Source organism: Platalea leucorodia (genome assembly GCF_965183815.1).
Source record: "Platalea leucorodia genome assembly, chromosome: 6".
Lineage (NCBI taxonomy): Eukaryota > Metazoa > Chordata > Aves > Pelecaniformes > Threskiornithidae > Platalea > Platalea leucorodia.
Window position 1 is genome coordinate 84,717,602 of NC_138828.1, and position 16,048 is coordinate 84,733,649.

General features: G+C 60.3%; 1 protein-coding gene across 1 annotated transcript in view; it reads right to left on the reverse strand.

The window, feature by feature from the left end:
* The window catches only part of ADAM33 (ADAM metallopeptidase domain 33), a 31,607-nt gene extending 16,951 nt beyond the window's left edge, over window positions 1-14,656 (reverse strand). Inside the window, exons 1-5 of the mRNA XM_082316009.1 lie at window positions 14,505-14,656; window positions 11,637-11,719; window positions 4,430-4,506; window positions 1,041-1,116; window positions 478-554 (exon numbers count right to left, since the gene is read on the reverse strand). Of these exons, the coding sequence (XP_082172135.1) occupies window positions 478-554; window positions 1,041-1,116; window positions 4,430-4,506; window positions 11,637-11,719; window positions 14,505-14,625 (434 nt within the window). The 5' untranslated portion in view covers window positions 14,626-14,656. The remainder of the gene's footprint in view (window positions 1-477; window positions 555-1,040; window positions 1,117-4,429; window positions 4,507-11,636; window positions 11,720-14,504) is intronic.
* Between the last annotated feature and the right edge of the window lie 1,392 nt (window positions 14,657-16,048).

The window sequence follows — 16,048 nt, forward strand, 5'->3', positions numbered from 1 at the left end:
ACTGCACCTCAGCTTGGTCCATACCCAGGGTGGGGGCAGAGACAAGAGATGGGTGCCCCTGTCAATACAGCCCTATGAGCTAATATAACCTTAGCATTAAAACCTCCACGCTGGTCAGACCACGCGAACGCGGGATGGCAGCTGGTGGTTGCAACAGGGCAAAACTCAGTTCTGGGGTACCCGCTGTGGGGTGTGGGATCTTGCCTCCTCCAGAGATGAATTTCCTTGAAGGCAGCTCATGCCGCCAGAAAAATGGCCTCTCCCCCCCGCTGCCCACCCCCGGGGTCAGGTGAAGGATGGGAGAAGGGGAGCAGAGAAAATCAGCCCCATGAAGCATCTAGAGCTGGGCTTGCAGGACCATCAGTGCTGCTCCCGGGGGTCCCCAGAGGGGGTCCCTGCAGGGAGGAAGGGGGCAGCCGGATTCATCCCCCTCCTCACCAGCCCCACAAGCCCCCCCCATCCTGCACGTCTCCGTACCGTATTCCCGAGCAGGTGCTGAGGACGACCCAGGAGCTGCTGTAGCCCTGGACGTGCCCATGGTAGTAGCAGTGGTCCTGGGAGAGAGGCGATGGAGACCTCCGTTAGAAACCACCACGCAGGGCTGGGCAGCAACAAACCCCATGGGCTCGGCCCAAAAAAACACCCATTTTGTATTTCCAGGCCAGGCGAGCGGTGTCCCTCTGCACTGGGGAACAGGAGGGATGGAGCCGGGAAGCTGCCGGCTCCGGCGGTTCAGCCAGGGACACAGACGGCCCCGCGCCCGCTCGATGCGCTGGAAGGGTGACAAATGGCCGGTGGGGGGACGTCGGGGAGAGCGAGGGCTGCTCGAGCCTGGCGCTGCCTGTGTTTATTTCCCGAGGTGCTGTATTGCGGCCAAGAGATACAGGAGCCGCGTGTTGCTGCATTCCTCCCGCGACAGGCGCCGGGGATGCTGCCAGCGAAAACACCGCGCCTCGTCCCGGTGGGGTTTTGGCTTCATCCCAAGCGCCAAGGCACCCCGAAAAATGGAGATGCGCTATGCCTGTCCCCCCGGCACCCACCGTGTGGTTGGGGGCCACTATCACAGGCTGCCCATCCGCGGCGTAGTGCGTCTCGGTGTAGCCCGGTGCCAGCAGCCTGCGGAGAGAGGAGAGGGGTGAGGACCCTCGAGCTGCTCTGGGTGTCCCGGCACAGGGACATGCCGAGCCTCTGTGCCCAGCCCTGGGCAGCCATGCAGGGCTGAGCCGTCTGCACGGTCCTCCTTCACAGCCCCCCTTTGCAAAGCTTTGGGCAGCGGAGCTGGCAGTGTGGCCATCACTGCTGCGTCAGGGCTGGCCCCCATGGCCACCTGACGTGTCCACCACCAAGGACAAGCAGCCAGGCAGGGTGACAGCTTCTCCATAGGGACCAACCGCCCCTTGGGACTACCAAAGTCCCCAGGGGGAAGCATCCCGCTGGGAGAAGGAATCACTCCCATACTCGGGGTCCAGCCAAGGACGTGGGAGGTTCGGGGTCTCCGACATGGCCACCCCCTCCAGCCCCGGACACGTCACTTCGCCTCACCCGTGGCACAGCAAGGGTGATGCTCCTGACACAACACCCCAGCAACAGGGCAGGGGGGTCCCCCAAAAAACAGAGCTGATTGTGAGAAAGCTCAGGCTGCTTTTAGCAAAGCCTGCACCCCCCTCCCCGGCCTTCACCCCGCGTGTCTCGGTTTCCCCCCAGCTGCCAGCCATCTCCCACCAAGGCCGGTCCCGGAGCTGCCCGTGATGCAGCCCCGTCCCACGCTGACAAATTGCTTCGTGCCACGGGGAAGAGCCAGAGCTGAGCTTGCAACCAGCAAGCGTGTGGGGCTGGGGGTCCCGGGGAGCAGACGGGGGGAATTTAGACCGAAATGACCTCACGGGCGGTGGGAGAGAAGAGAAAGGGATGGGGGTTTCCCACGCCGCCGAAGGCTGCATGACCCTGCCCAGATGCCAGGGTGATGGGCGCCCCATGAGCTTGCAGCCACCGTGGGGACAGCAGGTGAGGGACAACATGCATGCAGGGGTCTCAGCCACCCAAAGAAGGACAAAGCAGGGCTGGATTTATCCCTGCTGACAGTTTGGACCTCGATTCCTGGGGCTTGGCCCCATCCCAGGGGTTTTATTCTGCAGCAGAGGAAAATAAACCAAGCAGCCAGCCCCAGAATAGCCCTCCCGCCTCTTGGTTTCTATTTTGCAACCAGTTTAGCCCCAAAAATGTCGCTGTGGGCACATTCCCGCCTTCCCAGCCTGCCTGTGAGTGGGTGCCTGGCACCAGTAACTCCAGTTATAGCAGAGAAAGGAGACAGAAGCTCAGCCTGGGTTCTGGAAAGGGACCTGTGGGCAGCCTGGCAAGACAAGTGCCTGGCCAGAGCGGAGGCAGAGGGGCAGCTGCCCGTGCAGGATGGGGACAGGGATGCGGACGGGTCGGCAGAGGACAGCAGAGAGGCAAAAGCCTCCATGCCATGCCTGGGGAATGGGGGAAACTGCCCCATCCAGGGGCACAGCGAGCCCCAGCGTGGCTCAGACCACTGGGATGTCCTCTCCAGGGCAGGCCAAGGACCAGGAGCCCCGGGAAAGGAAGGGCAAGGAGATGTGTATTCTCCTCCAGCACAAGGGAAGGTCTTGTTGGAAAACACCACAAAGGATGATTTTGGAGGCCAACCACGTCTCCCAGTACCAGAAGAAAGAAGATTTGAGGTCTAGCATGGCCTCACTGGCCCATGAGGTAGTAGGGCTAAGGTAGCCCTGTTAGTGGGCACAAGACAGCAGTGTAGATGGCCAGGGCTGCACTGGTCTCCCCAGCAGATACAACCACTAGGCACAGCCAGTCTTGGGTGCTGTGGACTATCCTGGGTGCCGTATGGGTCTTGGGTGCTATGGACCACCTTGGCTGCTATGGATGGTCCTCATTGCCATAGATGTTCTTGGGTGCTATAGACTGCCTTGGGTGCCACAGATGGTCCTGGGTGCCATGGAAGTTCTTGGGTGCCATGTCTTGGGTGTCATGGACTGTCCTGGGTGCCATGGATGATCTTGAGTACCATGGACTACCATGAGTGCCATGGATGGTCCTGCATGCTATGGATGCTCTTTCATGCCATGGAAAGTCCTGGGTGCCACAGATGGTTCTGGGTACCACAGATGGTCCTGGGTGCCACAGACAGTCCTGAGTGTCACGGACAGTCCTGGATGCCATGAATGCTTTTGGGTGTCATGGATGATCCTGGGTACCATAAATGGTCCTGGGTGCCATGGACTGCCCTGGGTGCTCAGCTCCCTTTTTCTGCCACCAAGCTCCTCATGTTTCACTGCGCCCTCAGCATCCTGCAATGCCCCACGCTTCCCCAGTCCTGCCAGAGGCACCACAAGGGTGCTCTTCACCCCTCCTGGCCACGCTCATCCCTTCAGCATGGCAAAGTGGTACCAAGCCAGAATTAGGGTCATGAGAAGACATACAAACACCTCCAGGCCTGGTGCACCAGCTAGAAACAAGGCTAAGCTTTGCACATGCGCTTTCAATCCCCACTGCTGACCCCCATATTGCCCACAGTCCTAAAACACAACATGGGAACCCCTCAGTTCTCCTTCCCACACACCAAAAGCCCCTCTGCACGTTGCTGGGACCTGCTGCCTGGCAGGGCTGTTCACGGGACACCGTGGTGGCTGCTTTTGTACCCAAACAGCAGCAAGAACAGGGCTCTGCCAGGCACGAGCCTCCACAGCTGCTGGAGAGAGAAGCAGAAGTGGAAGCAGAAGCCCGTCCTGCAGAGATCAGCTTTCTGCCCTGCTCCACCATGGGGCCGCGTGGCACCAGGAGGGACCTGAACTCAAAAAGGGACAAATGCCACACGGTCTCGGGAGAGAGGCAAGGAGAGCAGGGCAGGAGATGGAGATGATTGCTCTCCTTGCTCCAGCCCCAGCACGAAGGAGCCCAGAAAGGGTCGAGCATGGCAAGGTCACCCAGGAATGGTGCTAAGCTGCCAACCCCAAGACCAGTCCAGCAGAAGAGCAGCAGAGGTTTCCAAATCCCTGCCAGCAGCCAGCATTGCCCACCAGGAGATACCTCCAAAGACCTCAGAGGATTAGCCCTACCAGCGGGATGGCAGCCCAAGAGCCCCCCATCCCGCTGACCCTCTGCCTGGCACCTCTCCATCCCCTAAGCACCCCCCACCGCCTTCACCCGTGCTGGGTCCTGCCCCACGGCATCGAGCCAAGGCTGTTTCTTGCACAACACAGGTGTGGGCGGTGGAAAAAAGAGCATTTCAGCCCAAAGTGCCGCATCGACCGCAGCCGGCAGGAAGCCACACCAGGCCGTCCCTTCCCCTGCGGGCAGGAGAGCCAGGACAGGGCGGCCAGGATACTACTGCTCCCGGTGGGACCATGCCAGGGACACCCAATGCCCCTTCCCCAGCCCCAACACTTACTGGTTCCTCTCCAGCAGCAGGACGAGCTCTCTGCCCTCGGCCGTCACGGCCACCTTTGCCCGGGCAGGCGCCGGCACCTATGGAGGAAGAAAAGGAGGGACGGGGTTAGAAAAGACAGAGCCCAGGACGCTGCCAGCCGGGTGCCTGTCCACCCTGCACCCTGCCTGTATTATTGTAGGACCTACTGCTCCGTTAGCAACACAAAAGGCAGCAGGTGCAATGGATTTTGAACACTGTCCCTGTTTGCAGCTTCTGCTTCTGCCTTTCCAACCGCAAAAACACAGCAGGAGCAGGGAGAGCACGCGGGTCCCGGGGCAGTGAGTGGGGACACGGGGACCGGGAGGTCCCTGAGCATCCCCAGCCACTCTGCAGGGGACATCCCACACCGACCCACACCACCTCTCACCTCCCAAAAGCTCAGTCCCTCGATTCAAGCTGGCAACGGACCATGGGGCACCCCGTGCTCTTCCCATCGGACACCATCTCCTCTGCCCATCCCTGTCCCCAGCACCTTCCTCTGCTCCCCAGCTCAGGGCACATCCCAGCCTCTCCTCCATGGATCACCTCCACCTACTCCATCCCCTGCTACAAGCCCGTGCAAGGCGAGAAATAAACCCCCCTGCCTGATTTCCCACAAATAGCAGCAGATAAAAGAGGATTCACACTGGGATTCACCCCGCAAAAGCAGGGGTGAGAAAGCAAATCCCAACTCTGCTGGCAGCCCTCCCAGAAAAAGAGAGAACCGATATGGGATACGGGCTCAGGAGCACTGCCCCGAGCATCCCGAACGGAGTCTCTATGTGCTCTGTCCCACCGTGGCTCCATCCCACCAGAGATCCTGAGCCGGATCCTGCAGAGGCGGGTCCCTGGGTGGGTCAGCACCTGCATGCACCCCTGCAGGGTACGGAAATAAATAGCAACCGCCCGGGCACCGGATAACTGCACCGTTAAAAATACCGTGGGGCAGCAAGAGGAAACGATTGACTCAGCTTCCCCAGGATGCTGGCGGTTTTACTCACTCCCTCACTTTGGAGGGCGTTAAATGGGAACCCTACGCAGGGATCCACACCAGCACGGCTCGTTTGCACGTGACAGGATGGGCTGGAGCCCAGAAGACCTGCCCTCCTCCGATGTCCCCACATCCCTTCCCTGGCTCCAGCACCGGGAACACTAAAAGCATCGCCCTGGCTCTGTTTATGGCCCAGCTGGTGTGGCTGGCTCTGTCTCCCTCGCTCGGTCCCTCCCCATCCATGACGGATGCAGGGAACCTGGTGGGCTGCCAGCCCTCGGTCCCGTGCTCGGGATCCGCCGCGGGGCCCCGGCACCCTGGCCGCGAGCTGGCAAGGTTTTCCCAGCTCTGGAGGGAAAGGGGAGAAGAAGGAGCTGTCCCCACAAGGCTCTGGCTTTGGCTGCTCTTAGCACCACGGGGTTTTGCAGCCGATCACTAGGAATGCAGCAGGGTGGGGTGTAAAGTTGGGTGATTCCCAGCTTGGGATAAAACAGGGGTCAAATCCTGCTGTTCTCCCTCATTCCTATGGAGATGGCCAGCAAGGCTTTGATCCTCATGCACCCTGGTTCCCACCCCATGTCCTGGGCACGGGGGACGGTGGGGGACCTCCAGCCTGGCAGCCCCAGGGCCACCCTCCTAGGAACCATCATGCTTTTAAGGGGCAGCATCACGGGACAAAATGTTTTGGGGTGCAGGGCAGCCGGGTACCACCGCTGCTGCACCCCAGGACACGGGGTTTGCGCTCTCAGGATGGGTGGTCCCGCAGGTCCACCCCAAATTGAGCTCCAGGGATGGAGGGACCCCATTAAGCTGCTCCAATTGGCCACAGGGATGCTTCTGGCCCCAAGGAGACCCACGGGTCTGAGCCCTTGTGGCCCCATTTCCCAAAGACGGGGAGGTGCCGGTCACCCCAGCCCGTGGCAGCATGGGGACACGGTGACGGAGTGGGGCCGGCCGAGCCCTGCCTCCAACACCGTCTTCCCAGCTCCAAAAAAGGAGACCAGACACTGCACTTCCAAAAAAAAAAAAAAAAAAAAACCAACAGCCAAGCAAGGCGAGCCCGAGGCCCTGCCGCTTCCCGGCGAGCCCCTTCGGCACGGCCACGGCACGGCCACGGCACGGCCACGGTCCCCACTCCCGGCGAGGGGCCCTGGGTGATGCAGGGAGGAGGAAGCCGGGGCAGAGGGCTCCCGTCCTTCGGCGATGGTAGGAACGGGCTGTATTTTTAGAACATGATCTTATACAAACATCACTCCCTGGCCAAACATGGTCTGTACGTTTTTCTTGCCATTTCCCTTCTTTCCCCCGCCCTCGCCCTCCCTTTTTTCAGGCCTGTTTCTCCCCGTCTCTCATCTCCCTAACACCCTCTCCCCAAAGCCCATCTCCTCCTCCTCCTGCTCCTCCTCCTCCCCAAGTCCCTGCCGGCTCCTTCCCGGTTTTGAATTCCCCAGCAATTACTCCCTGCCTTGACTTAAAGGCCTTTACTGGCAAAATGCTCTTTCCCAGCTGCCGTCTTAAAGGGACACGTGTGTGTGTTATCCCGGCATTCGCAGCTCCCCGTGCACGCACCGTTCCATCTCCCCAGCTGCCAAAAGCTGGAAAACAAACTGCTGCTAATGGGATCTGTGTCCGGCCCTTGCAAGGTGGTACATCGCAAGCTCTCCCCCTCCCCGTGCCTCAGTTTCCCCTGAGAGCACGTGGAGAGGCAGTGGGGAGCAGGGTTTCAGCTGGGATGGGCTGAAAGCAGCTCAGCCCCTGGAGAAATAAATAGCGATGAGTAAGACGAGGGAGGAGAGTGCGAGCACTGCTCGTGCCTGGCCGGGGTCAGATAACCCAACTCTAAGGCCAGGAAAAGTTCTTGCATTAGTTAAACACTGATAATTTCACCTTGAGCCTAACCGGCAGGCAGCTGCGTCCCCAAGAGCTGGCAGCCAAGATGTTGTGCACCAGGGATCAGCATCTTCCTAGGCTCCAGCATCATCCCAGGCTCCAGCACCTTCCCAGGCTCCAGCATCCATCCCAGGCTCCAGCATCCTCCTGGGCCCCAGCATCTTCCCAGGCTCCAGCATCTTCCCAGGCTCCAGCATCCCCCTGGGCTCCAGCATCATCCCAGGTTCCAACACCTTCCTGGGCTCCAGCATCATCCTGGGCTCCAGCATGTTTTTCCTCCCTCATCCAAACACCGCCACCTCCTTTCTCCAGTGGGCACAAAAAGGATTCACCGGTCCCTACCACGGGCTGCAGGAACAACCTTCCCTTGGCTCTGCCTGGATGTGGAGGTGGTGGCCCCTCTCCAGGACATCCCAGCAAAGCCAGTCCCACCAGGGGCTGGACTGGGAGAGGTGAAGAGCAGCTGGGATGAATCTGCCTTGGCCAGGACCCAGCCCGCCAGCAGCCCAGAAGCCCCACTGGGCCTAGTTCGAGTCTATTTTTCTTTTTCAATCCGCTGATCAGAAAAACCGCAGCGATGTTTGCAGAAGAGCTGAGGCCAAGGGGTTCGCGTTGCTCTTCAAGGGGAAAGATGATCTTTGTTTCCCCACGCATCCTCCTCGCCCAGGCTCCCTCCTCTGCCCTTGCCGGAAAGCTCCCGCTGCCCTGCAGGAGAGCGGCTCACCCAGGAGCAGGCTCAGAGAGCATTGAGCTCCTTGGGAAATCAGTAGTTAAGCCAAAATCCAAAAGCCATGTTCAAATCACAGCCCGGCCATCTGCTCGGGCAGGTCCCACAAGCCCTGATTTCCTAAGTAAGCGCATGCAAGCCTGGATGTAACGAGGAAGAGGACGATCGGAGTTACCAGGAGATGCTCCGTAGAGGATTTAGTGATGGGTTTTCCAGCTGGAGCATCATGGCTGAGCCAGGTCCTCCCCAGGCAGCTGGATCCCAGCAGCAGAGTTCAGGATGGAAGAGCACAGCCTGGGGACTGCATCGCCTTGTCCTAAATGCACATCGGGATCCGACACCTCAAGGACAAGCCTCTCGCTCCAGCTGCTCACTGAAGAAGCATCCTGGGGGCAGCCAGCTCCAGGGGAGTCAGGGGGACCAGGGTAATCCAGGCCCTGGAAGCAGAGGCAGGATTTTGGTTGTTTCGAAGGAAACTTGGCTCAGGGACCACGTCAGGGGTTGCTCAATCCTGCCACACATTGACAAGGGAAAAGGGCTTCCTTGCAGGAAGCAGATTGCAGGAGTGCACGTCCTTGGCACCTGCAGCTCGCCCCAAACCACGGGCGGTCCTCTCCTCCCTTCCTCCTCCCGGAGCAGGGCTGTGACCCCACAGGGATGTGATGTTCCCGGGGGAGGGACCGGGTATCGCACCGGCAACCGGCGGGGATGCTCCAAGCGTTTGTCAGCGAGGATGAAGGGACGGCCATGTCCCACCCCCAGGACAGGCAGACACGGGCTGCTCCAGGGAGCCAGCAGATGATCCCGTGGTGCGAGGGGGAGCGGTGGGTGGAAGGAAGCTCCATTGGTGCCAAGGTGGGTTCCTATACAGGGATGGGGTGCCAGGAGAGACCCAGAGGGAGGCTGGGGGGGCTCTTCTGCCTGGGTGCTCCCCAGTCCTTGTGATTTATAGAATCACAGGACTGCAGAATGGTTTGGGTGGGAAGGGACCTTAAAGAGCGTCTGGTTCCAACCCCCTGCCATGGGCAGGGACACCTCCCACCAGACCAGGCTGCTCCAAGCCCCATCCAACCTGGCCTTGAACACTGCCAGGGATGGGGCATCCACAGCTTCTCGGGGCAACCTGCTCCAGTGCCTCACCACCCTCATCGTAAAACATTTTTTCCTTATGTCCAATCTAAATCCACCCTCTTTTGGTTTAAAACCATTGCGGCGAGAAACCATGCTTGGGAAAATGCATTTACAAAGGGAAAGAAATAAGGCAGGGAACACCATGGGCAGCACGACAGGCTAGGTGGGTCCCCAGGGCAGGGACAGGGGACTCCTGTGCCTCAGGGCTGGATACTGGTGGGATGCCTGGGCCAAGAGGCTGGGCACAACCTCCATTTCCAGCTCCAAAGGGCTGGAAAAGCCCACGGTCACCTCCGGCAGCCTTTGCTCCGTGCCCCAAGGCAGAGGGAAGGAGCAGGAGGAGGAGGATGCCAGCAGCAGCGGGGCAGGATCCCACCCCAAGCTGGCGGCGACGAGGGAGCTGTTTGCAATCAGGGTCCCCACGACCTCCTCCCCGGCCTCTCCGAAATCGCTTCCATGTGTGCCGGGAGCCGTCGAGCCCGCGGGGAGTTCAGCCTCGAACAATAGGAGAGGAGGGTGTAGAGGGGGGAGGCAGGGTCCAGCCCGCCCAGCGCCGTGCCAGCCCGCACACGATGGGACCGCAGGGCCGCCACCGCCATCCTCCTCCTCTTCCCGACGGCTCGACCTCGCTCCTCCGGGAGGAGGGAAAGGAGATGCGGTGATGCCCCCCGGGACCGTGGCTGCGGCCACCCCGCAGCGTCCCACCCGCTGCGCAGAGGAGCAGCTCCCAGCGACGGGATGAAGGAGCCTCGGGGCCGTCACCACGCTTGAACCCATCATTTCACTCACTCAGATGTTGTCTCCTCGCAGACTCCTGCCCCGAAAGCCAGCCATGCCCGGACAAACAGAGCAGGCTGGCGGCAACCACGCAGCCGGTTTTATTTCCAGGATCTTTGCTGGAGGGCAGGAGGAGACGGGGTGGGGTGGACTAAATTGATCCTAAAAATACGCGTGTCAGCAGTACCAGGGCAAAAAGGGCCGGTCTGGGGCTCTGTCCACTCGCCCCTACCCCATTCTTTGTCTGGTTGCCGCCGTCCTTCCCCCACGAAGCCTCCCCGTTCCCGGCTGCGACCACCCTCCCTCTCCCCTCCTTCCCCGCCCTCCGAGGAACAGCAGCCTCCTTGTTTCGGGCTGGCTGGAGCCAGCAGAGGCAGAGCAGATGCCAGGAAACACGCCAGGACCTGCCCAGCCACCCCGGCCCTGGCTGGTGGCCGTCCCAGCCCCACCGGCCCCGGGGTCCCCCAGTGACTCCCGAAAACACCCCGCACGCCTGCGATTTGCACCCACCCAGCACAATTTCGGGCAGCGGGGTGTTAGCGAGAGTATAAATAAACCTCCCACCGTCCAAAATAAACCTCCCATCCTGAGTGCCCTCCAAACCTAAATATAGACTGATCCGGGGCCGCTAGGAAGGGAGGGGACATTTCTGCAGGCTGACCACAGCATCCCCAACGCGATGGGCTATTTCAGCTACTGCAGAACCACGATTCCCAGCAGCCGGCGCCAATGGGAGCGACGCTCCCGATTCCCCCGGGAAAAGGCATCGTCCAGCCCCTCGGAGGAGGCAGGGCAGCACAAAGCCCCTCTCTGCGGCTGGCCCCCTCCCTCGGTATCTCCTGCCTGGGGCAAGGAGGTCTCACTTGGAGGCATCTCAGGTGGCTTCAAAGCGGCATCCTCCGCCCCTGCTTCAGGGAGATGCCACCAGAGAAGGTGGCACTGAGTCTTCTCAGCAGTGAATCTGTTCAGCGCCAAAATACAACAGTTTCCTGTAACCATCCGTATTGGTGCTTGTTTTGCTGGGAAGCGATTTGATCTGCCCCGATGGAGAACCACAGCCCTAAGACCCTCCCAGCTGCTGGGTACGAGGACCAGCTGCTGCGGCCGATGGGCAGCTGCGGAGCTGGTTGACCCCAGAGCCCAGCGAGGTGCCAAACCCAGGCGAGGGTCACCACAAGCACCTCATAAAGCGGATTTGGAGACGGTGGGAGCGGCGGGGAGGGTGCGACAGCCAGCAGAGCAGCCCTGGGAAGAGATGTCCTCTCCTCCCCGCAGCCCGCACCCGGCTTCTCCGCAGCCTTCCCAAGGACATCGCTCTTAAATCCTGCAGCACTCTCCTTTTAGCTAATATTGCTGGTCTGTCTATCCGGGCCAAACCCTGAGGAATTACCTCTACCTCCTCTCTCCAAACTGCCCGGCTCCTTACCGCTCACCCTATAGCTCTTGGCCATCCTTCCTACTGCCCAACAGTTAAGACCACATTTAATTAATTCACTGTTTCATCCTCTGCTTTCCCTGTTCATCACCTGAACAGGGTGATGGCTCCTATAAACTCGACATCCTGCTGGTGGGACCTGCAAACTCAACATCTCCATCCGAGTCCCACCGTGAAGACCTCGGGGCGCAGGACCCGGCCGCGCGGTGCAGGGGAGAGGACCCATCTCTGCCCTTACCTTTTCATCCGGGCTGACGGCTCGTCTGGTACGGCCCCCGAGGAGCCAGTGTGGGGTGACCCGCTCTCCGTGGGGCGGTGGCCCTGGGAAAGAGAAGACCTGGTAAGCACGTGAATGGACTATGCAAGTCCCTGAGAGCGGGAGCTCCTCTGCAGCCACATCAAGAGAGAAATGGGGACAAGAGACAGAGCTGGGGGCTTTGGACAACGGCCGGGGCCACCTCTGGGGTGTTTCTGGGGGATGGAGACCAGCATGAAGCCAAAGCATCACCTCCTCGCCAGGCCAGCACCCTCATCGCTGGCCCAGCCTTGCTCCTGGAAGCCTCCCGGGAGCATCGCTGCCCACCCAGGTCCCAAACCTGGGGCTTAAATCCCCTGACACCCACCCTAGAGGAGCAGCCGGGACGTGGGTGGCACCACCCTGGCCCCGCTCGCATCCCCGCCGTCACCACCCAGCCCAGGCAAACCCCACCGGAGCGAGGGCGGGGGCTCTGCGGGCAGCCGCGCACCCTCCCGCCCGCTCCATCCCTCCCGAATCCCACAACCAGCTTTGGTTTTGGCTTTCTGCTTTTCCACCATGGATCGTTGTCATTTACGGGATGGGGAAGCGCGGTTCAATCACCCAGGAATCGAGCCATCGTCTTTCCAGCCCGCGCTGGGCTGGAGCAGGGAGCGGAGGAGCTAAAATAGCTGCAGCACGTTACGGGTTGCTCTGAGCCATCCCAGCTCCCCCGGGCAGAGCAGTACAAGCAATTCCTTGGCTCGATTAGAGACAGGCAGACTTTCTAAGATATTTTTTTTTCTTTCTAAACAATGTGGCTGTGTCTGATTGCAGCAGAGCAGCTACCGATGACTTAAGCCTGGACTATAACAAAAAAAAAAAATCAGATCTGAAGATGCTGCGGAGAGGGGATGAGGTCTAGCAAAACCGTCAAGGGCTGGACCACCTTGCCAAGCCAAACGTTGTCAGTGAAAGCTTGGATCTAATAATCTTCCCCAGCAAAGGGCCAAGTTATTTATGAAGGGAGTGGAATAACAGGGCTTACGGCTTTATAATTTTATATGCTTGTTTTGGTTCCCCGTGCAACGATCTGGGGGGATTTGGCTTGGGGAAAGATGAAGTTATTGAAAATTTAAAAAAAAAAAAAGATGGAGTTAGTGGTTGGGAAGTGCAGATCGAGTGTTTAATGTGATCGAGCTCCCCAGCCCGGCCACGTCTGTCCCACCAGGCCCCGGGACGCGCCCGGCGCTATCGCACAGTGGTATTTAATCAGCTTTCATTATATATAGCATGTAATCAGATTCCAGGAATAACTGCAGATAAGGTGGGGACGCCATCCCAGTTTCCTTCCCCCCACCTCCCCCGAAAGCCTCAGCGAGGCCCTCCAACCCCCAGCCATAGACAAGCCGCATTTTCCGGCGGGGAAACTGAGGCACGGCGGCGATGCGCCGCGCGTTCGGCCCCGCGGGGCGAGCGCCTCCAGCGGGGTTTGCTCCCTTCCCGTCACACAGAAAGGGGGAAAAAAGAAAACCACCCTGTTTTTTCCTCCGCTGGCTGCGGCAGAGGGAGGAGGGCAGGGAGCCGCTGCCTCTCCCGGCCTGCGGCAAAGCCCGTCTTTCTCCCACGCTGTCTGGGGAGAGGATGGGACACGAGGGGCAGCCGTTCCGCAGGAATTACTGGGCTGGGCTTCGGGCCACGTCGTAAAAAACCCTCGGTTATTATATTAAGTTGCTCGCTGTTTTGACTATAGCTTTTGCTGGTAATGAGAGAGGCTCAGAGCATGAGATAGGGCCTTCAAAATCTAAGGCAAATAAACCCAAATGTAGCGCAGAGGAGGTTTCCCACTCCCTCCCTTCTCTTTTTTTCTTGGAAAACGCACTCATTCCCAGCCCATTCTGGGAATGCTGTGCTGGGAACAGAGTCGCTTTGGCCTTTGGGATGTTCGCACCGTTGCGGCCGGGCAGCCCCGCGTTTGGGGGATGCCGGAGCCCGGCGATGAGCCCCAGCGCCCAGGCTCCAGCCGAAGCGGGCAGCTTTCCCGTCTGCTCCTTCTCTCCTCTTTAATCCAAACAGAGGTTTCTGGCTCCCACCACCCTCCCCGTTCCTCTCCCAGCTGCGCGGCTCGAGCGGGTTTCTCTTGGAGTTGCTGGAAAACTTCTTTTCAGCAGCAGCAGAGAACCCAGCAAAGCTCGAAAGTAAACAAAAAAAATCATAATAAAAATCGTGCTTTGCGTGGAGAAGCAGCGGCCCCGGCTTCGTGGTGGGGTTGGGGAAGGAATTAGGGATGGAGAAGAGAGACCAAAGGAGGCTGAACCCAACCTGGCAACCCCCCTCCTCCTCCTGTTTGAAAAGCGATAGGAACCTCGGGGGAAAATAATGTATTTCCTCAACAACAGAAAAAGCCAAGTTTCACCGCAAAATGTGCATCGGCAGCGGGAGCCGCTGCCAGCTCCCTTTCGGGGTGCCGGGGCCCGGAGCTGGGACGGCTGCGGGGACCCAAGGGAGGCGCAGGATGGGGAGACGGGGGGGTGTTTGGGGTGCTGGGGGGTGAGGAGCCGAGCCCGTCCCCTCCCCCGGGGGGCGGCGGGTCCCAGCGCTCCCACCCCGAGCAGCCCAGAGCCCGGCCCGGGCACCGCCGGGGTGGGAGCTGGGGGACCCGAGGGGAGATTTGGGGGGCACATCCCCAGCAGGGCGAGGGGACGGAAGGGAGGGAGCTCTGCCCACAGCCTCCCACCGCTCCGAGCCCAGGGATGCGCCCCCCTCCCAAACCCCCACCCATTCCCCCCTGCAAACCCCGGGGTCCCCGCACCCGCGATTCCCTGCGGGCCGAGCTGGGGCTTCACCTCCCCCTCACCCCCCGCCCCTTACCTGGCGGTCCAGAAGCATCCCCTGGCCCGGGGACCAGCACCAACAGCCCCAGGAGGAGGATGCGGCTCCCCCAAAGAGCAGCCGAGCCCCCGCGGGGCTGGCGGGGGGCCGGCCCGGCCATGCCGGCGCTCCCCGGGGCTGTCACCGCCTCTGCTCGCCGCCGGCCCTGCCTTCCCCTCTTATGCTCTCGGATCCCCTCCCCTTCGCCCGCTTTCCCCCCGCCAGCCCCATTCACTCGCCCCCGGGCCGGCCCGAGCCCCCTTTCCCAAGCGCCCGGCTGGATGCCGGGCTGGGCGGCGGGAGGGGGCGGCTGGGGGGCCGGCATTGTTCGCCTTTTATTTATTGCTGTGTCTCTTGGCCCGGCCCGGCCGCTTAATGAAAACCAGATCGGAGGAGAAGGCTGCTCCCAGGCTCCCTCCGCCAGGGCATCCCACTGCAGCCGGGCCGGCAGCCGCCGACCCCCCCCGGGCTCCCCACCGCCCCTTTGCCCCCTTCCTCGGGGAAGGGGGGACCGAGAGGCTGCCTGCACAAAGAAAAGGGGGGAAAAAAGGCAATTAAACAACCCCCTCCATCCCACCAGGGCGAGACGGAGCCGAGACGCTTCTGCGACCCTCCCCAGTTGCTATTATGAATATGAATGTTAATATTTTTTTCCTAACAGGAGATCCAGGTCTGTCAAACCGGCGGCGGCACAGCTCGCCGCCGCGCAGAGCCAGCAGGTAGGGCGGCGTGGGGATGGGGTGCTGCTCGCCTTCCTCCCTGCTTCTTTTGGGTCCTTTCCCGGGGTCACCTGCCTCTCCTCCTAAATTCAGGGCAAGGATTCATCAATAGTCATTGGAGCCTGAATAATAATAGTGATTAACACTAAAAATTAAAGCTTTACAAATTATTTTACTCTAAAAATGGGGACGGCTGCAAGACACCCTGACCCGACATGTGCCAGGGAGCTGTGGGCGCGCCTGCCCAAGGTGACATTTCGGGAGAGGAAGGGACAGGGGACTTTTGGGGGTTTCCCAGCACAAAGGGCAAATCGAAATGGCAGAGCCCCGGCAGCAGCACAGTCAGAGCCCTCCTGGCACTCAAACAGGCGTTGAGGTCCTGTTAACAGGGCCCTCGGATGCAGCCAGCAGATGCAAACATCTGGACAGCGTTTGCGAGTCTTCCCCAGCTCGGCAGCACCTTCAAGGCCCCATTAGCCTCAGATACAGCGTTTTTTCAGGTGGGTTAATGCCATTTAGCATCACCTCCCTCTCACCATGAGCTCTCCTAAGCATCTTCCACCCTTTCTGGGTCAAGCCCTGCAGAGCACTGGGAAGGGCTCCCTGAAGCTGGAAGACGGTCTCCTGCTAAAGCTCAGCGTGGAGGGGCTGTGCAGGTCTCACCACTTCCACGAGAGGAAAAACGCTGCAAAAAAAGTCACTTCAAAGAATAAACCCGTGGAAGCGTGGTGAGGAACAGAGGGCATTGCCGTCCCTTCTTGGATCCAGGCAGCTCCGTGGAAGTTCAGCCGAGCAGCCGTAAATCAGCAGCCTGGCATGCAACTA